The 21,183-nt window shown below is 48.4% G+C and overlaps 1 protein-coding gene across 2 annotated transcripts in view; it reads right to left on the reverse strand.

The window, feature by feature from the left end:
* Nucleotides 1-491: 491 nt before the first annotated feature.
* TMEM163 (transmembrane protein 163) overlaps nucleotides 492-21,183 on the reverse strand; it is a 252,230-nt gene continuing 231,538 nt past the window's right edge. The window contains exons 6-9 of one of the 2 annotated variants that reach the window (XM_086715213.1): nucleotides 11,250-11,361; nucleotides 3,578-3,628; nucleotides 2,789-2,930; nucleotides 492-1,505 (exon numbers count right to left, since the gene is read on the reverse strand). In XM_086715213.1, coding sequence (XP_086571339.1) covers nucleotides 1,445-1,505; nucleotides 2,789-2,930; nucleotides 3,578-3,628; nucleotides 11,250-11,361 — 366 coding nt within the window. In that variant the 3' untranslated portion in view covers nucleotides 492-1,444. The remainder of the gene's footprint in view (nucleotides 1,506-2,788; nucleotides 2,931-3,577; nucleotides 3,629-11,249; nucleotides 11,362-21,183) is intronic. The other variant, XM_086715214.1, reaches the window with a different exon arrangement.

Consider the following 21,183-nt stretch of genomic DNA (forward strand, 5'->3'; position numbering starts at 1 on the left):
CCCCTCCCTGAGCTTCCACAATGTAGATGAGCTACAGCGAGAAAACGTGCAAAAAAGAAACCTATCGAATCTTGCATTTCCCAGACCCACTCATACAGTCGACCCTTTTTCCCATGTGACATTTTAACATCCCATAGAACCTCCTCAAAATGCTGTTGGAGAAAGGAAGCTATGCGGGAAGCGTCAGATTGACTCAAGGTCAGTGACCCCTCAGAACGAACCACCTCCCCTCAGCCGGCCTGAGACAGCCCCATGGGAGATGGGGCATGGCGGGCAGGGGTGAGGGCTGGGAAGCAGAACCCGGCAGTCCCAGGCACCCCCACATGCATGTGCAACCACCCTACCTCACAGGGTCTGCAGAGCCCATTAGGACCGTCCTTCAGGGTCTCCCCACTCACCACCCCCAGGCACAAGTGACTCCTTCCACATCATCCTTCACACCGGAGTACCTTGCCAACACGGTGACGCTCCAAGATAACCTCCCCGTACCATACAAAACAGGTAAAGGTCTTTATTGGTCAGACACTGTTGCTTGGACAAGCTGCAGTGCCAGAGGTACAGAATGTTGTGTGTTGGGGGAACATTTTTACAGAATCTATACCTAACGTTAAATCAACGGAGAACATCTTGTTCCTTACAGAGGGGCAAGCCATCTCTAACAGACTGTAATGTACCATTACCACTTAACACAGCATATAGATATATGCATAAATGGATAGATTATATAATTATTTATTACAAATAAACTGTAGTTTCACATCTCTCAAAAATGGATCCTGTTTTTACATGTATGTTCAGGTTCTGAATGTACAAGAAAGGGTCATGTGCTTAGTTCAACCATGCAAAGCTCATACGTGTATCACTAAGTACTTTTAAAAATAGAATGGTCTCCTTTTGAACTCTGTTTAGATTGGGGATTAGTAAAACAGTATGAAACTAATGAAATACCTTGATAGAAATTAGGAAGTGATCTATACTGATGGTTCTGGGTATGTAAAGGGGTGAGGGACAGAAGGTACGGTCTTCCCTTAAAATCTGCCAGGAGATATGAGAGTCTGGAAGTGGAGGTGGGTCTGGGCAGGTGCTATCCAGATCAGGCTTCAAGCACCACAGAGGAGCTCTCTGCCACGTAGAGATTGTATCCTACCCACAAAAACATTTTTGCTACAGGAAGTAAAAAAGGTCAGTTCTCACTGGAGGTGGGGAAGCCTGTCCTCACCCCTGTGCGTGTTGTCCTAACATATTTGACAGGGGCAGTGGAGCAAGGGGGAGTGGTGTGGACCGACCAGCTGGGCAGACCTTGTTCCCAGAAACACAAAAACCTCCTAAAAAGTAACTGGACGTTCAGTTAAATATTGGCACCATCTGCCTGCATGGAAACCTGGTCCTCTTGACTGTCTTCCTGCGGATGCCGAGCAGCCCGCTCTGGCCCCGCTGGCTGCTGTCACTCAAACATCTCGTAGTGGCGGGTCTGCCTCACCCTGGGCACCATGTCAATGAGGAGTCTGCAAAAAGCAAACACGCAGGTCACCCCAACAGCCCTGGAGCTTAAGCACTTGGGGAAGCAAACAGAAGGCTTTTTTAAAGCTATAAATCACATACAGTAACATTCAACCTTTTTATAAGCAATTCAGTGTGTTTTGGTATATTCATAGATTGCACAAACCCTAATTAGCCACTGTTGAATTCCAGAACATTTCTATCGCCCCATCCCCCCTGCAGTCAGGCCCCGGTGGTCCCCTCCTCTGGAACCTGCTCATGTACTCTTGGTCTTTACGCTTGGGCCTATTCTGGACATTTCGTATGTGTGGAATCACATACGTGATCACATAACGTGGCCTTCCGTGACTGGCTGCTGACACCATGTCTTTGAGGTTCCTCCATGTTTTGGCATGGGGCAATGCTTCGTTCTTTCTGGGGCTGAGGAATACCGTGCGGCTCTACCATACTCATCCACTCACAGACTTTTGGGTTGTGCCTACTATCGATAACTTTGCTGTGATGGTTGATGTGCAAGTCACTGCATGGCTGTGTGTTTTCGTGGCTCCTAGTAGACAGCAAGAAGTGGGAACTCCGATGCTGAACATTTGCGGGAACGACTCCTGTTTGACATTGAAACCAGCAATGGGTGATGCTCTAGTGTCTCCTCATCTTGGCCAACGCTTACGGCCCATCTTTATTATAGCTATCCTCACGGGAGCCAGGAAGTGTGTCAACAATTAGAAACACAACACCTTTTAGAAACCGTTCTCTCAAAGCCCGGCTCTAGCCCGGATGTGTGAACACCGAGTCAGTGATGGCTGGGCAGCATTTCTTCAATGAGAGGACTTATGGTGGTTTTATCCTCACAAGTGGTCCTTTTGCACTGACAAGTCCCTTTTGTAAAAAGTTTCCTTAGGTGGGGTCTGTTCGGGTGGTGCTGCTGGGCCCTGCCCCCTAAGCATTCCACAGAAGCAGGCAGCAGGAGGTGCTTACCCAGTGTGTCATTACAGAGAAAGGGAAGGACACACATCCTCAAGCACAAAGAGTGAAGAGGAAGACCATGGAGCAAGCTGTCAAGACCACAGATAGAAGTAAGCCTCTGACAAGTGGCCTAGGCTTTAATTCCTAAGAGCCCTTGGCTCCTTTCTGTGCCAGCCACAAAAACCTCTGACCCCTGCTGGGGGCTTTTCCAGTCACCTAATCTCTCCCAGGCTCAGGAGTGTCACAGGTGCAAGGGGTGACTGTCAGGAGTGAAAAATATGGCACTCCTGGCCACTGGGAAAGCAAAGACAAAAGGAGAACTTACTTGACCCCGTAGGCAAAAATGGTGAGGCCGATGAGGACACCTATGCTGCCGTCCAGGTACCAGACGGCCGCGTTATGCTTGAACACCTCCGCGCTCAGAAGGATGGAGAAGCCCATCACGCCACCCACGAGGGAGTTAAACCCTGGAGAGACAGCAAAGAGAGGCTGACAGCAGTGCCAAGTAAACTTTCTTAGCCACCAATGAAACCACCCAAAGGCCAGGCGTGCCTCCACATCCCGGAGCATGTGCTGCAAGGAACGTTGCCCAGAAGCACTCGAGAGTGACAGCCACCACCTCAGACACCCACATGGTGCCTTGGCAAGTGTCCAGGCCCCGCCAGGTGCCGAGGCCCATGTGACACGTTTGTCGTCACTGTCCCACACATGAGAATGCAGACCTCAGGAGGAGCAGGGGCTTCTATCCCTGTTGAACTTGTAGGGTCCAAGACAGCATCTGCACACAGGAGACACTCAAATCCTTGGTGGCTCAAATGTCTGCTGGACCAAAGACCAACCTGGAATCTTCTGCATCGTATCAAGTCAGATTTTTATCCCACTTAACCAGCGAGAGAGCTAAGCTGAACAGAGTGAGGTTCAACCCGTTGACCGAAGGTTACACGGATTGAGAAAGGCAGGGCTGGGACTCTACCTGAACCCATGTCCTTTCCCTCCAGAGCCTCACATCAGCTTGGGATTTTCACTCTCCAAGAAAGGAAATGCAAAGTCTAGAATTTGTGACAGGGTTGCAGAGATGGCAATCAAAACAGAACTGGCGCTAACAGATACTGACCAGAGTCTCCTTTGACAGATGGTGCCTCATTTGATCCCCACTTCATTTGACCTGTGAATTTTCAAAAGCCACATGGGAATGAACAGCTTGGAGTGGCCGCCGGGGGTCACACCTGTCTCAGCCTGACAGTAACCCCGAGAGAAGCTCTAGGCCCACACACCTCCCCCACAACAGGCGCCCCTGCGTGTCTGGGGCAGCTCCACCTGCTCAACTCAAAAGCGTTGGCATCAGGTTCAAGCATGAAGATCGGGACTGAACGACCTCATGTGCATACACAGGGGGCCATACATGTGGAGAGAGGTTCTAGATAAAGAGCAGGGGAGAGAGGAGCTGAGCAATGCCTACATCCAACCCCTTTCTCAGGACCCAGGGAGTGGACTTGGGCAGGCCACTCCCCAGTGATGGGAACAGCTGGACCTAGCGGGCAAGGAATGATGGTCACTGCATGGGACCTTCCCTCTCTCCCCTCAAGTGTGCCTTCTCCCCACTCCAGCTCTCTGCTGCTTCCATGACCATGGACTGCTTAGAGCACGTTGGTCCAGACAACACTACATCATTTTCCCAACACCAACCCACCACCCACTGTCCGCAGCTGCTGTCCCTGCATAGAGCCAACTTCATCTCTGTCCCCGCTCCTGAAGCATCCTTCCTGGGAGAAACCTCACATCCCCCTTCTCAGACTCCTTCCTGAATCCCATGCCACCTCCACCACAACCTCAGCTCTGCTGCCCTTCACACAACTCCTGGAAGAGCTGTCTCCCTGCCACGGCTCCTGCTCCAGTCACCCTTCCTCCTCCGGCTCCACCGTGGCGAGGTCATCAGTGACCAGGCTGCCACCTGCCAGGGATCATAACCTGTGCTCTGCTTCACAGGGCTGGCTCTCCTCTCTGCCCTCCACCCATCCCTTCCCCATCCTGCTACTGGATCCTTCTCCTCTCCCCTGGGGGCGCCCCTTTCCCCAGTGCAGTTGTGGGAACCCCTCCTCTGCCTGTGTCCTCCCCACATGCTCTCTTTGTTCTGACCTTCTGCTGAGCTGGAAACCCACCCCTAAGCATCTCCAACTGAATATGGTTGAAGCAAAAATCTCAATTTTTGCACCCAAACACCTGGCCCTCTTGCTACCTTCTCTGTATATGGTGCCACCATCCACCTAGTCCAAAAATCTAGGACCCCGTCCTTAACATCGCTCACACCCAAAATATCAAGTCTGACCAGTCAAATGATTCTTTCCAGCTGTTACCTCCCAAAGTCTACCTCTCACCACCCCTGCACACCTGCCCCTTGACTGCACCCCTGCAATAGCCTTTCAGCATCTTCCCTGCTTCCCTCCTCCCCACACAGCAGCTGAAGGCCTCCAGTCGAAAAGCTGCCCAATTCTGAATAGCATCCAAACTCTGCAAGGCTGACATGAGCAACCCCAGCCACCTCTCCCCCATCACACATATGGACCTCCCAGTGCATGGTGCTCCAACCACACTAACACCTGCATCAGCTAACCCTGGCATCCCCCAGAGCCTCTAGACTCATCACCGTCAGCCTGTACCCCTCTTTCTGGGGTGTCTCATGCTGCCTCCTTCCCAGCCTGAACTCTCAGTGCCTGAAAGTGATTCCTCCGTACCCATCCCTCCTCTCCTACCTTCTCATTTGTGCTGTTATCATCCTTCTGCAGAGCTCTTCCCTTCCGAAGATGGTATTTGTACTGTTTTTCTTGTTACAGACATAAGCTTAAGGACAGGGGTTTTCTCTCTTGATATATTCCAAGTCCCAGAACAGAGGCTGAAGTGATTACTGCATTAATTAATGAGTTAATAGATGGAGGAGAGGAGGGTAGAAGGCATGGAACATGGCCTGGGCTGTGCCAAGAGGGCTCCTACTTAGCAGCAGCTGGACTCAGCTGTCCTGAGAGAGGAAGCCATCCCAGGCAGGGCCTGTGGTTAGAGTGCTGGAGAGACGCCCCCGCTCCCCACCTGAGAGGGGATGTTGGGAGCTCAGGCAGAGATTTTGTTCCCGCAAGGCAGAGGGATAGTCAGAGGCTCCCTGGAGACTCAGCTTCCCCACTCCCTTCCAAGCTTGCTCAAGGGTCATGCCTGGAGAATGCTGCCAACTCAATTTCACCTGAATAAAGGTGATGGGGACTGGAAAAGGCAAACACCTCCACCTTCCTCCCATCTGGGGGCCACATCCTCCAAAGGCCAGGCCAGGGAACTATGAGGACACAGAGGCCAGGACTTGCTGGGAGCCTGGAGCTAGGGAGGGCTCTGCCTGCACTCCCATGTCTAGCCAGGCCATCCCTGCCTGCCACCCACAGTGAGCACCTCCACCCTTCACCAGAGGTCTCCTCTGATGGCCAGCCAGCCCAAGAGCTAGCTCTAGGTGCCCTAGAGAGAGCAGGCCCCACCCCATTTTGCCTCCTGGCTTCCCGTCAGTGTGGCCCCTGTGTGGTTGTTATCTATGGCTTCTCTGTGCTCACCTACCTCTAGACCATGAAGAAATGGGCTCACCATCCTTTCCATCTCCACTGTCCATGCAGCGCCTGTAGCAGATGCTTCTAAACCCTATGTTTTAAAAGCATCACGGCCCACCTGTAGCCCTTTGTCACGGCAGTGGGAAGCTTTGTGCCAGCTGAGTCCATCCCGGGCCCTGGCATGTGGAGCACCCGGGCCCTCCCTCCCTCTTGGGTTAGCCCATGATGTTGCCCTCTGCAGTCACATCCTCAGTGGTGCCTCCACCCCTCGCGAAGTAGGCAAACAGCAGGTCTGGAGAAGCAGAATTTCCTTCCTGTCCACTGATCCATCAAGATCCCATTTCCCCTTCCTATTATGAGAAGCACGCATTGACGCTCTTGCCTCCAGCTGTCCCCTGAATCTTCCTGTCCTTTTTAATACAAGGACGCAGGCTACCTGGGCTGCAGTTAACATCTTGGGCTTTCTCAAAGTTGGGGGAATTTTGTTTCAGGGTGGCTAGAAGAAAGGGGGAGACAGGGAGGAGCTGACCACTGCCCCAGAGCACACTGGATTCATTTGCTCCCCGCTCCATCTTTATCAGGGGCACAGGTGAGCCCATGGAGCCCTCAGAGAAGCAGGTGGAGCTCAGAGAAGATGCAGAGAACAGTGAAAGTCCCCCAGTCAGCCACTAGGTGTCCGCTCAGCTCCACCAAGTCACCTTGCTCTGCGGGGGCCCAACCCACGCAAGCAGCTAGTACACAGCTAGTGAATTCACTGAGTCTCCCCTCACTTACACCTTCTGGGAGCAGCTTCCGACTTGCTTGGCTCTGCTCACCTTTGCTTAGGGCGGAGCCTGACGCAGTTCAGCCCCACCTCCGTAAGCCTGCGCAAGAACACTGGGACAAGCACCAGGGACTAGGGGACAATCCCCTCTTTGCCCTGCCACATCCTTCTGAATTGAGAGCCTTTGCAGCCAATCATTTCACATGAATCCGGAGCTCACAGTAATGCTGGCCAGGTGCATGCAGCACACAAGGCCCAGTGGTCACTCACTGCTGGGTCCCCCCACCCAGGCTCACAGCTTGTTCCTGACCCCTTAGTTAAAACCAGAGCTGTTGTGAAGCGTAAATGCTATTATCACATTAAGAATGCAAAATAACATCAGAGGCTTTAAGTAGAGGCTCTGGGACAGCTGGGTGGCTTAGTCGGTTGAGTGTCTGACTTCAGCTCAGGTAATGGTTCATGAGTTTGAGCCCCACGTCAGACTCTGTGCTGACAGCTCAGAGCCTGGAGCCTGCTTTAGGTTCTGTCTCTCCCTCTCCCTCTGCCACTCCCCTGCTCGCTGTCTCTATCTTTAAAAAAATATTAAGAAGCTCTGACCTTAATGACTAGGTAAGAGTCTGTATAATTAAACACATTAATTTTATGCAGAAAATTCTAATTAAAGTTTTTCATGTGTTTGAAAGCCATCATAGCCTCTTGGTGTTCTAGATCTTGAGGGAATGAGGACAGTTGGCCCAGACCCAACTCAGGTTTCCATCTGTCCCTGCTGGCCCCTAGCTCGGAACCTCCCCCAGGCACCTTTCCACAATCTTCCTCTGTTTGATTTGTACTATTAACTTGCTGCACAAAGTCATTCTACCTTAATGTTTATTTTGAGAGAGAGGGAGACACAGATTCCGAAGCAGGCTCCAGGCTCTGAGCTGTCAGCACAGAGCCTGATACAGGGATCGAACCCACAAACCGTGAGATCATGACCTGAGCCGAAGTTGGACACTTAACCAACTAAGCCACCCAGGCGCCCCCTTAAATAACACAAAGCCAACTTCAGCCTAGTGCTGACAGGAACAATCTCATGTTGACTGAATATTCAAAGCAAGAAAACCAAGTAAGATTTATTGCACTGTGTGGCAAGAGTGGGAAATTCCAGAATTTGCCCATACTCTGTTGTCCCCCTTTTCCTAAAGATCCGCTCTCTGGCTGTAAGGACACAACCCAGCAACAAAGGATCTGGTGGAGTCAGCCCGACCCAGTTCACACACAGCTCCAACGTGGGAAGGGCCACCACTCCAGGTGACAGAGGAGGCCTGCCCACCCTTCCTGCACCAGAACTTAGTTCCCTCTTGGGAGAGAAGCTCCGGGCTTGCCCCCAGCCTTTGGCCAGACCATGGGAGGGGCACTCCCAGGCAGCCACAAAGGATGCCCTCCAGAACCAGCCCCTCAGAAAAGCCCCTGACAGTAAAGATAGGCATGGCTCCTGAACCCCACTCTGCCCCTGCCTCCCAAAGGGATGGAAGAACAGAAAGGAGATAGTTACACACAGTTCCCTAAGATCTGCTAATCAGTGAATGAGCAAAACTGGGACCCCAGATGATCCAGTTAGCAGGAGGCTGTAATTACTGCTGCACAGTCGGCTGGTGCTCCCACCAAGCAAGGGACTGTAGAGCTCGCCGACCCCCCAGGGGCCACTTATGGGTAACAGGCTTGGGATGGGGAACTGGCCACTCTGCACTTTGCAACAGTGCTCTCTGTCCTTCTGTGTGTGTGTCTCTCATCAACCCCATGGACAAGTCAACTCGGAGCCCAGCCCATTTTACAAATACTATCACCATTTCAATTCCCCCCATCCTCCAGCCCTCTGCCCTCCTCTGTCCCCAGCTGCTGCCACCCCCTTGGCTCCCCAGAGACTTCTCCCTGCTGCAGATCTCCTTCCCTTCACTCTGTCCTCCACCCTGACAGCCAGAGGGCTCTTTAGAAAACATCCATCATGTCACCTCCTCTGATAAATGTTTAACAAAACATCCAGAATCCTACTGTGGATCTGAGGTCCTGCAGGATCTGCCCTGTGCCCCTTCCCCCTGCACCCTTCAGGTACCCCAGGCTCTCTCCCCATACCATCCCCTCTGCCCGGGAATGCACCCCCCCAACTTCTACCTGTTGGTGGAACAGTTATCACTCAAACTGTCCACTTCTCTTTGCCATGACCCCTCCCTGGTGCAAGACTGCTTGTGTGTAGTTGGTTTTGTGTGTAAAAATTAAAGAGTCAGAAGTGAAAATTTTAAAAAACATACTTATGGGGGCACCTGGGTGGCTCAGTTGGTTAAGCATCTGACTCCTGCTTCCAGCTCAGGTTATGGTCTCATGGTTCCTGAGTTCGAGCACCTCATTGGGCTCTGTGCTGACAGTGCAGAGTCTGCTTGGGATTCTTTCTCTGCCCTTCCCCTGCTTGCTTGCAAAATAAATAAAAATAAACTTAAAAAAAACCAACATACTTATCATTGTGGTCTTCTTGATACACCTTATAAAATGGTGGGAGTTTAGAAGGACAATGAAGCCTAAACAGAAACTCAGTATCTGGAATATCTAATTTTAAGTAAAACTATCACTCAAGGCAGAGAGCCCCTTATTCTGAGAAGAAGGAGTCAAGCTCCAGGATCATGGTGAGGGGATGGGAGGGCGGGTCTGACTGCTGGGTCCACACTCAGGCTTCTGGGGAAACACTGCCTATGTCTCCACTGCAGTCAAGTAAACAGATAAAATGCTGATGCTCTGCAAGCCAGGGGGCTTTGTGACTTAGGGGCCCAGCTCAAGACTGGAAGAAGAGCCCCAGGTGAGGACGTACCACTGGGAGCCTGGAAAGCTGTGCTGACCGGCCCAGCCTGCCCCACACCTGCCTCCTTTGCCCCTCATTTTCCAGGTAAAGAGACACAGAGAAGGAGGCACAGAACCGCCACTGGAGAAGCCAGGGTCCAGCCAGGTCCAGTCAGGCCTCTGCCCTATTTGGGCCTACAGGGCCCTGTCAGAGTGGTGTCCCTCAGAGCAACATAAAGGAACCTCAAAGGTGGCTGGAGAACCCACACCCAAACCCCTGCCTGATACCCATACAGCCTTTAGCTCTCAGCCAAGCACACCCTGTGCTGTTCATCCCAGAGTAGAGAAAGACTCCGTGTCTACACAAGGCATTTTCTTTCTCAGGTTACAAAACACCAGACCACAAAGATCACAAAGAAAGACCACTCCTGCTCAGATTCTGGGTGTGCCCCCAGAGAGAGAAGGACACCCATATGGGCCAGGGTCTTATGGGACCATATACTAGGCTCAGCTTAATGCAAACCGCCTATAAAGCCACAGTGTCTCAGTGGGTGACAGAGACCTCAGAAGACTGGTCCAGCCTGTGGCCTCAGACATTCTCATGTGACTGAACCACAAGTTCTTCAGATCCAGCTCTGGGAGAAAGCAATCCATGTATCTCAGAGAGGTTATCTAATTTTCAACTCCACTTCTGGGAGCCAGGACCCTTCATAACAATGGGACAGAAACCTGAAAGAGGTGATTCTGATCCTGTGTTAGGAGGTGGTTTCCACAGCTAACGTGGCACTTAGCACAGTACCAGGCACAAAAGAACTCTGTAAAACCCAGGTGGTCCCTTGCTACTGCAGCATCATGTTCTAACAGCAGCAAACACAGGGCCTGATGTGGGCCGAACCCTGCCCACCCCCAGCCTGCCCTGGGATTCACCTGGGAGCTTGAGAAGCCAGGTTGGGCCACCTGGGTTGCACACACAGCGTCCCTCACATTGCTGAACACAGAACAGCAAAGAGGAGGGCTCAGTGCCAGTCGCTGGTCCTTCTGCTATTTTAAACTGCTTTTACTGCTTAAAAAGCTTGGGTTTCATATGGGCAAACGGCCTCCGCAGCCCAGGAGAAAGGTGGCACGTTCCAAGTCCAGAAGTAAACACCAGGCCCTGCAGGAAGTGGCACTTGAGGAAGACTGGAAAGCTGATGGTCAAAATGTCATGTAGGAGCGCTAGACACGACAGGGTCCATCTTCCCTGGTGTGACGTGGGATCCTGGCCCCTTGGACTGGCCATGGAGGCAGCACCAAATCTCAGTGTGCATCGAACGGGCTGGGGCGCTGGTGTAATTATGACTTGCTGGGGTCTGGCTCTGGAATCTGTATTTTTAACAAACACCACAGACTGGGAAGCCCCAATGTACCCTGTTAAGAGGTCCAAGTGGAGGTGACTCATGAAGTTTATTAAATTCCCAGGGTACCAGATATCTGCCCTAATATGGGAACTCTGAGAGTCATTAAACAGCCTGGGGAGGGGAGGATGGTGAGGAATAGATTCCAAATTGTTGAGCTCTTGTACAGGACAAGCAACTGAATAGTATCTTCCCTCAGTGGGAGCTCAGCCCCCAAAAATCAGGCACACTGGCCTTACTCACCATCTGTTATGAGTGCTCTGCTGGTCAGAACCTTCCCCAGCATAAACTTCAACACAGCCAAGATGCTGCAAAGGATCCCACTTAAAATGGAGACGCTGAATAGGAAGTCATCCTACAAGAGAAAAGTTCCAGATTTCAACAGTTCACCTCCTGCTAGAGCATATTATCTGCAAACCACTTGCCTTAAAGATCAGCTTTGTTCCCAGAACAAATAATCAGGTGAGTATGCTGCCACCAGGTGGGAGTATGTTGCTTATTCTGTTCCTCAGTTACCTGTGTCACTGGGAACTGGAAAAGATGATCAAAAACAATCCAGATTTATATTTCCTTAGACATTAAGTATTTCTTTTCCTTCAGGATATTCCCCTTCATGCTATTCTGCCAAAGTGTTTGGCAATCACTGATCAATAACAGAATTGGTCAAAATGCTAAAATCAGCATGTGCTATGTGGGGTTTTTCACAAATAATTCAAAAAGCAGCTGGAGAATAGGGAAACATGTAAGTACACCACTGGACTAAGAACACTTCAACACAGAGCCGACTGAATTGGCCACAGGGTCAATTATGGCTGAAGCTACCTAGAACCATGTTTTAGCCTTAAATTCACACAATGCAATTAGAAGTTCAAATATAGCCGTCAAGGTGAGGAAAAGGCATCTAAAAATATAGTCTGCTATTGACATTATCCTAGCACTTCCTATAAGTTTTTACCTTCGCTTTGCAAGCAAATGAATGAGTCACACACACAAAGGCAGGCACCACTATCTCATGACATTACGGTCCACCGAGCTCCTCAGCCTGGAGCTCCCATGCGTCACTGCCATGAGACTCAGCCTCCAGACTCTCTCCAATATTAAAATGCAACTTCCAGCAGAAATGTGATAAAGCATTACACATACACAAAGAAATAGGATTCCTTAAGCATCTTATTATCTAAATTCACTAACCTAGCAACAGAAAGCTGGGAAGAAGGAAGACAGCCTGTTTTCCCAGTTTTGAAACTAAATAAAGTCATTTGAAAAGTCACCTCCCTGGAAACATGGTATCTGCAAGGAATGAAAGCATCTCCCCCACAATACTAATCGACAGTGGTTGATTTTAACTTAGGTGCCCAGATCCTTTGCGAATACTTCTGGGAGGTGCAGCTTAATTCCCTCCTCCCTGAGTGTGGGCTGGGCTCATGATGGGTATCTAACAAATAGGGCATGAAAAGGGGAAAATAGTAACCTTTCAGTGGAGAAGCCTGGCATTAATAAACCCATTAATAAGTTATGCCAAGGGGCGCCTGGGTGGCGCAGTCGGTTAAGCGTCCGACTTCAGCCAGGTCACGATCTTGCGGTCCGTGAGTTCGAGCCCCGCGTCGGGCTCTGGGCTGATGGCTCAGAGCCTGGAGCCTGTTTCTGATTCTGTGTCTCCCTCTCTCTCTGCCCCTCCCCCGTTCATGCTCTGTCTCTCTGTCCCAAAAAAATAAAATAAAACGTTAAAAAAAAAAATTAAAAAAAATAAGTTATGCCAATACCATGTGCTTCCTGATGTGACATGATGAGAACACGTCTTAGTGTTCTACCCAAAAATCCATAACCTCAGCTGAATCTTGAAAAACACCAAACAAACTGAGGGACAGTCTACAAAATGCCTGACCACTACTCTTCACACATGTCAAGGTCTTGAAAGACAAAGAACAACCGAGAGAAACTAATTGGAGACTAGGGAGAGAAGGAGGACTAAATCCAACATGGTGTCCTGGATGGGATCCCTGAAAAGAAAAAGGATATTAAGTGGAAAAGCTGGGGAAAATGGAATGGAGCCTGGAATTTTGTTAACAGTTTCGGTAATCTCATAGTTTGGGCAAATGTGCCCTAGTAATCTATGTGAGCTATTAACCTCCAGGGAGGCTGGATGAAGGGTATACAGGAACTCTCTGTAATATCTTTGTGACTCTTCTATATATCTAAAGTTATTTCAAATTTTAAATTTCTTTAAAATAATCACCTCACTGAATTATTATTATTTTACCTCCTCAAATTATCAAACTTAGCCTCTTGGCAGATCCCAAGTCCCTCCTGTGGATGAGGTGACAAAGCAGGGTCAACAGGGGATGAGGATAAGGGTGGGGCAAGGATCTCCAAATCCCATCACCCTTTGTGCAGGGACTCATTCTAATCATGGGTGTTGGCACCCACAGGACATAATGCAACTGTGATTAAGGAATCACATATCAATGTAGACCCAGCTGCTGACAGGCTTCAGAAAGCCTAAGTTGGGAGAATGACACAGTCAAGCACACTGAGACCCCAAATTCAGAGGCTGAATTCTCACTTTGTTCTCCTCATACCTGAAGCCTTTCTGATTCCATTCAATCTCTCTGTTGACAAAGCCCTCACCTCTAAATTCCCAGAAGGAGAGAAAGTCTGCATTCACCCCATCTGAGTCCCAAAGACCTGGGGTGCCCCCCCAGGTGCATCTTTAGAAGAGCCACTATGGCTTTGGCAGTCCTCTCCTGGGTCTGCTAAGCCCAGGGGGCTCACTGCTGAACGGGGGCTTGGCTGAAGGGCAGTGATGCACCAGCAGACCTTTGCTCAAATCTGGACTCTACTGCTTACTGGGGAAACAAGCCCGAACTCTCAAATCTCAATTTTCTCTTCCATGGGGTAGCAGATAATGTGCAATAAAAGGTAGCAATTGGTGTTAAAGGGCCCAAGCACATTATCCATGCACTAACTGATTCCACCAAACAGCCACACTAAGTGCTAATGACGAGCCCCAAACTATGCTAAGCATTGCTGTAAAAGAAACGTAGGGAACTTGTTACCCAGAAAAAAAGTATGCACAATGAAATGTAAATAAATAGAGGAAAAACTATTAGTGGGACCCACAGTGGCTTGTCAAAGCTTCTGCTACAGATCACCCATGTCTCTGAGGCTAGGCCAGTAGGGGTCAAATGCAGTTCCAGTCCATCTTCCAGTACCAGTTGTCCTTGCTCTGCTTTGCTCTGCGCCCACATTTCCTTCCTTCCAGGCAGCCCTGCTGACTTCAAGGACAACAGCCTGACAGATGCTTTTTCTGCAGCCCCCAACCACCCTGCAAAGTCTCATCCCTGCAATAAAACCCTATTCTGTACTATTTAGAGTGGTTCTAGTTCTCTGATTGAACCCGAAATACTACTTCAGAAGGATGCTTCAAAGTGTTTAAAACAGTGCCTGGCTGCTGAAGAAGGTCATCAAGAAGACGTACTGCCAGGTGACCTGCAAGCTGGACCGGGCAACTGGAAGCTCCCCACCCCCCACTCTGTCCTTAGAATGTGAGTTCCACTTGCCTTCCCCACTGCCAGAAGCTGTCCCAAGGATACAGCCTTGAAACAGAAATGTGGTGTTGGGGCTGTCTGGATGGGGTATGTGTCTGAACCCAGTTAAAACCTCTATATATAAACGTTTGAGATCTGGTGTACAGGTTTATGGAAATCTGCTTATCTTGTGGCCACCCAAGACAAGCCTCATATGTAAGTTCACTTGCTAATAAAACCTGCCACCTGCCAATCTGAAGTGGTCTTCCTCTTTCTTCTATCTCTCCCTGCCTTCAATGCATGGGGGCCAGTTTCAGATTACACCTGGGAAGCCCTGAGGAGCTTGTGAACTAACAGCTGGTGAGCCAGCCAGGAATGAGGCATCTGCAGGGTAAATCCTAAATTGGCCATCAACTTCTATGTGGGGAGAGATGGCCCATATATTAGATGCTAGTGGACCACTATGTGAGAGCGGAGGTGGCCCAGAAATACCAGTTGTTTCAATGCACTCATCTGAGGAACCGCACAAAGGACACCGAGCAAAGAGAAACAAATGGTGCCACAGTGTGCTGGCCTCAACTGTGGGCAGTTCGGCTGGACACTGATGGCCAACTAGAGGCTGGAATTCAGGTTGGAGTTGAAGGAACAGCTGAGGTTAGAGAAGGACATGCAGTGGTCCGATATTCTGCTGGCTTCAGGGCTGGCCAACAAGGTGGGAGAGCAGGATAAACAGCCGGAGACCTTAGTATGCCCTTTGGCAAAGCTAGGAGGGTGCAAGGACCTTGGGTGAAGATCTAGGCTCTTGTGACAAAGCCTTGTTAGGATGCTAAGCGGTGGAATCTCTGGTAAAGTGAGGAGAATGAAGAGGAGGATGTGGTGGTAACTGGTGAGGAAACAGACCAAAGAGCCCCATGCCATCAACCTTTAATAGAAAGGAAAATTTTAAATGGCAATTAAAACACTCCTAGGAGAAAACGTGCATTCCTTCTCAGTCCCTTTAAGTTGTAAATCTTATCTTGCCTTTGAAATGTAAGCACCCCAGGAGATAACCACAAGAATCCTCACAGAAACTGAGGAGGAAAAGGGGGAAAGAGGATTTTTAAGTACAGACTGCTAGAGGAATTTCTTTGTCCCAAATCTAGTCATCAGCCTCCATCAGGTTTCAGAATGAAAGTGATGGGGTCTCTATTTATATCTGTATGTTTATGTATGTCTATGGATCTATGTTATGTGTGTGTGTTGTTTTTATACCTCCAGAGGGTACTGACAAAATTATTCTGTAAAGGAGCCCTATTTAACTAGCTTCAAGAAAAATAAGCTTTAATAACAAACATGAACTAAATAACATAGAACTAAATAACATAAAACTAAAACATAGTTTTCTTTTATCTGCTAAAAGGACAGTTTTCTTGCACTATTGGTCTTCTTTTGATGAGATTATGAAGTCTTTATTTACCTTTTAAGTAATCTATCCAGGGAAAAAAAAAAAAAAGATTGTTTTGTCAAAATAATTTCCTGTGCTTCATGTTATCTCTATCATGTCTTTGATTACTTAACAAAACTGCGTTTCTGACAAAAAGGGAGTGTGTTTTTTACAACTGTGTAACTTTCTGTATTTGCCTTTGAAGTCTTTGTCACTTTGGTTAAATAGATAACTAAATATTATTTCACCGTGACCTGTGATCCTATTTAATCAAGTGTTTTTAAACCTTTGGGTATTTTTTACAAGCTTCCCCAAAATCAAATTCTCAATGAAATCTTAACTATGAAAAAACTTTGGAATATTCCAGAGGGTCCCCAGAATATTTCAAAAGATACATGTTCTTGAATGAAATCTGGCCATTTGTAGCAACGTGGATGGAACTGGAGAGTGTTATGCTAAGTGAAATAAGTCAGCAGAGAAAGACAGATACCATGTTTTCACACCTATGTAAATCCTGAGAAACTCCACAGAAGACCAGGAGGGGAGGGGAGGGAGGAAACAAACAGTTACAGAGAGGGAGGGAGGCAAACTTTAAGAGACTCTTAAATACTGAGAACAAACTGAGGGTTGATGGGGGGAAACGGGGAGGGGAAAGTGGGTGATGGGCATTGAGGAGGGCACCTGTTTGGATGAGCACTGGGTGTTGTATGGAAACCAATTTGACAATAAATTTTATTAAAAAAAAAATGTATGTTCTCCTTATGAAAGGAAGATGTTGAACTAATTAGGCTTATTTGGTATGTTAAATTTCTTGGGAAGCATCGTCAAATATGAATGCTGCTAAACTTCCTTTAGGCATATTTGTTTGAAATTTCTAAAAATCTGGTATGTCCTGGTAAAACACTGTCAGTCATAATTTCAAAATGTATGTCATAAAAATAACCACATTCTCTTAATTATGTTTTAATGAATTCTCTTCAAATCTTTAACCTTGGACATTTTTAAGTCTTTTGTCATTTTCAGATTTTATTCTGATGCTTTGACAAAAAGTGTTCCTGCAAAAGTACTTCATCATCAAGGAGATTCATGGAAAAGATTCTGACTAATAACGGTTTCCGATAACTAAGAACCATTTTCCCTCATGTGGAAGGGACAATCATGAACTTTTCAAGTACTCCCCCAAGGCTGCCTGCATAGCCCCACAATATGTCATGGGATGGTAACTTAAGACCTGTCCCTGTGTCTCCTTTCCCCCTATCGGTAAAACAGGCCCATAACACTGATGATCTAACGTTAACATGTGAAGACTGCCTTTGCTGCAGGCACTGTGCAGGCTTCACTGGAGTATCTGCAAGGGGGAAAATGGGCAGTGAACCCACAGAAAACTCAAGGCCAAGGTGCCGCAATAAGGTTCAAGGAGTTGTTTGGTCAAGTAAGATTCTCATTGTCTCAGAAGCTGTGACTGATAAGACACCAGCCTGTTCATCCCCTAGGAGTGTGAAAGAGATACAAGCCTTGGTAGGGATCTGGAGTGTTTAGATGATTTATATTCCCCACCTGGCACAGTGCCCCTCTCTCTCATGCCACCTGGTAAAGAAAGGGCACATATGGGACTGGAGATTAGAGCAGCAAGTCATGTTTGAGAAGGCAAGAATATTAATGACACAGATGAAAGCTCTGGGCATCTCCCATCGAGAGCTACCATTTGAGTAAGATGTGTCTATGACTCCAGAAGGTATGAGTCATACCACAACATGTGGCAGAGACAACAAAGGAGAAAGTGCCCCTAGGATTTTGGGTCCCAGATCTGGAAGGGGACAATCCCTGATATACCCCCACAGAGCAATTGCTCCTAGCACTGTGTATAGCATTCCTCCAGATGGAGCCTCTCCAGAAGGAATCAACTGCAACAGCCACTTGGCTGCCCAGAGCTATCTGTGAAACCTAGCTATTAACCCTTGGCACTGACAGTTGGGCTGTCCTAAAGAAATTAACCTATGGCTTAGACAGTGAGAAACCAAGGGATGGATGAATCATAAGTAGACCCTTGTGGGATCAGTATGTATGGAGGGGCATTAGGTCTGCCTGCAAGAGCCTAAGGCAGTCCTTGCTATTTTCTACATCCTGGCTAATAAGGCATTGGATACCTCTGACAATCAAGAAGCTGATGCCCTAAAAAATTAAAAAAAAAAAAAAAAAAAAAAAAAAAAAAAGCTGATACCCTATCCCAGAACGAGCCCCAAAAATGGACCCTTCAATAGATACCAAAAGAACACTGGGTACATAGAGAGTGGCCAACACAATGTCATATTGCCAAGGATGCCAAACGACACTTGAAACACAGTGACTTGGATATTGCTGTAACAGCATGTTATGTGTATTCTAAACACCCAAGGCAACTGCCAAAGGAGTCCAAGGCCAACTACCACAGCTCTCAACCGGTGAGGGTGGCAAATTGATTAAACGGGTCCCCTCCCTCTGAGTGAGGGTTCTAAATATGCCCTGGTTTGGGCAGACACTGAACCTGCCCTAAGCTTTCCCATGTCACTGTGCAAATCAGGCTGCCCCTTTAGGGGATTTCAGAAGCTAAGTACCATGTATGGACACCCTTGTTGAACAGACAGTGATCAGGAGGGGTCACATTTCAACTTTTTTTTTTTGTTTTTGTTTTTTTGTTTTGTTTTTTTTTATTTATTTTTGGGACAGAGAGAGACAGAGCATGAACGGGGGAGGGGCAGAGAGAGAGGGAGACACAGCATCGGAAACAGGCTCCAGGCTCCGAGCCATCAGCCCAGAGCCTGACGTGGGGCTCGAACTCACGGACCGCGAGATTGTGACCTGGCTGAAGTCGGATGCTTAACCGACTGCGCCACCCAGGCGCCCCTGAGGGGTCACATTTCAAACGTCATAACAAGCAAGACCAGGCAAAAGAACATGACACTGAATGCAGGTTCCACCTCCCCTATAACCCATAAGCAGCAAGGTTGGTATAAAGGAAAATAGAGTATTAAAGCAGCAGACTAAATTACTAACAAGTAAAACCACCGCAACCGGGTGGACTAAAGTACTGTCTCAGGTCTTAATACATTTAAATGAGCAATCAGGAGGGTCTGTAACGCCATATGCCAGACCAGGGTCCCCTGCCGAGGCCCCCAATACCATAAAGGTATGGAAGCTGCCATAAAGAGCCACTGCCCTGACTCTCACTGTGGATCAACACCAAGAGAACACCAAGCCCTCTCACATCAGGGAAAAGGAGTTACCTACTGGAATTTGCAGTGGGATGTCTGCCAAGGCGGGTGAGTTACTTCAAACCCTGGGGTAAGGTGGAATTAATCTCCACCGAGATCCTGTTGCCCTGATGCATGCACCACTGAAAGAGGGGCAAAGATGGGGGTCTGGTGTGTCACATCTCGCCCCCAATCCATCATCCTCATACCTGACAGTGCTGCATCCCCCAGCAAACACATAGGGCATACACCACCAGGTCAAGTTTCTAAAGCTGCCAACCTCCCCATCCTCAAAGCTAGGTGGGCATTTTTTTCTTTCCCACTGGTACAATCATTTGACTGCCATCTTTGTTCCTTCTACTGGCCTGGGGATAAGTTATAGCCACCCAGCAATCCTTAAATGATAGCCAAAAGTCCTGTCCTTATTGAAATGTCGGTAATGAGAAAGCTATCCTCCAAAATTGGATAGCCTTGGACATTATTACTGCACGATTATCTGAACAGAAGGTTCTCTGTTCGTATCTGATGAGTCTGCTAGTGTGTCATCTTTATTAAATCACATGATGGTACAAGTGAATACCGAGTGATGTGATCCCCAGCCTAGGGGACTTACTAAATTGTTTGAATCATGGGGCTCTTGGTGGAAAAAGCTGTCACCTGATTATGGGAATCACTGTCTTACTTGTTTTTTCTCTTGCACATGCCTGCATGGTTGCTGTGGCATCTGCCAAAGAGCTGCCAAATGAGCCACTTCCAAGCCAATGGGCCCCCTTGCTTGACCAATCAGAGAGAACGGTGGAACAGGGGCATGTAAGATTGTAAAAGCCGGTCATGAGGGCTGAAATGTTGGAGGAGGTCATCAAGAACACATGACCACCAGCTGGCCTGTAAACTGGACCTGAACACTTGGAGGTTCCCCACCCCCTCCTCTGTCCTTGGAATATGAGTTCCACTTGTCTCCGCCACCCCACCCTCCCATTCCTAAAAGGTGCTCCAGGGATACAGCCTTGAGACAGAAATGAGGTGTTGAGGCTGTCTGGACAACGTATGTGACTGAATGCAGTTATAACCTCTATATAAACTTTTAAGATTCTGGCAAGCAGAAATCACTCGTCTTGCAGCCGCCCAAGACAAGCCTTTCAAGTCCCCTTGCTTATCACACCTGCCACCTACCTATCTGGAGTGGGCTGTGTCTCTTTGGTTTGTCTCTGCCCTCCACTTATGGGGGACGGTTTCAGATTACACCCGGGAAGCTTCCAAGGAGACTGCAAACTAATGCTGTCACAGAGTAAATGCTATATTTAAATACGGAGAAGCCAATATGTAAAACTCAGGCTTTTCCTGCCCGTGGATTATTTCTACCAACCACCCTCTGCTTCCAGGATCAGCTCTGAAGGAAAAACCGCTTTCCTAAAGTCTGGGAGAACACAGATTGTGGCCATCTCAAAGCCTCCTCCAAAACTAGGAGGTTTTGTTCACCACTGCTGCACTGATCTGCCTCAGAAAAAAGTAAACCCTAGGACCTAGGCTAGCATAGACCTGCCAAACTCCCTTTCCCAAAACCAGCTTTCAATATCCTAGAAATCCTCTGTAATTTCCCCATCCAAGCCCACCTGGCTCTCCTCTCTCCACATAATGTCACAGAGAAGTAGTCATCAGCTTGCTTGACACATCAGTCCCTGTTATGGACTGTCTGTGTTCCCCCAAAATGTGTATGTTGAGCCCCTAACCCCAATGCAATGGTTGTGAGATGAGGCCTTTGGGAGGTAATTAGAGTTAGATGAGGCCATGAAAATGAGGCCCTCATGATGGGATCTGTCCCCTTCTAAAAAGAGGAGGACATCTCTCTTGCTCTACCTGCATGCCCTGAGGAAGGGCCAGGTGAGCTCCTTGTGAGAAGGCAAGCTGTTTGTCATCTAAGGAGAGATCCCTCACCAAACTCTGCTCCTGTTGGCACCTTGACCTTGGAGTTCCAGGCTCCGGAATCATGAGAAATA

Source organism: Puma concolor, chromosome C1, assembly GCF_028749965.1.
Source record: "Puma concolor isolate L17-30 chromosome C1, mPumCon1.1.hap2, whole genome shotgun sequence".
NCBI lineage: Eukaryota > Metazoa > Chordata > Mammalia > Carnivora > Felidae > Puma > Puma concolor.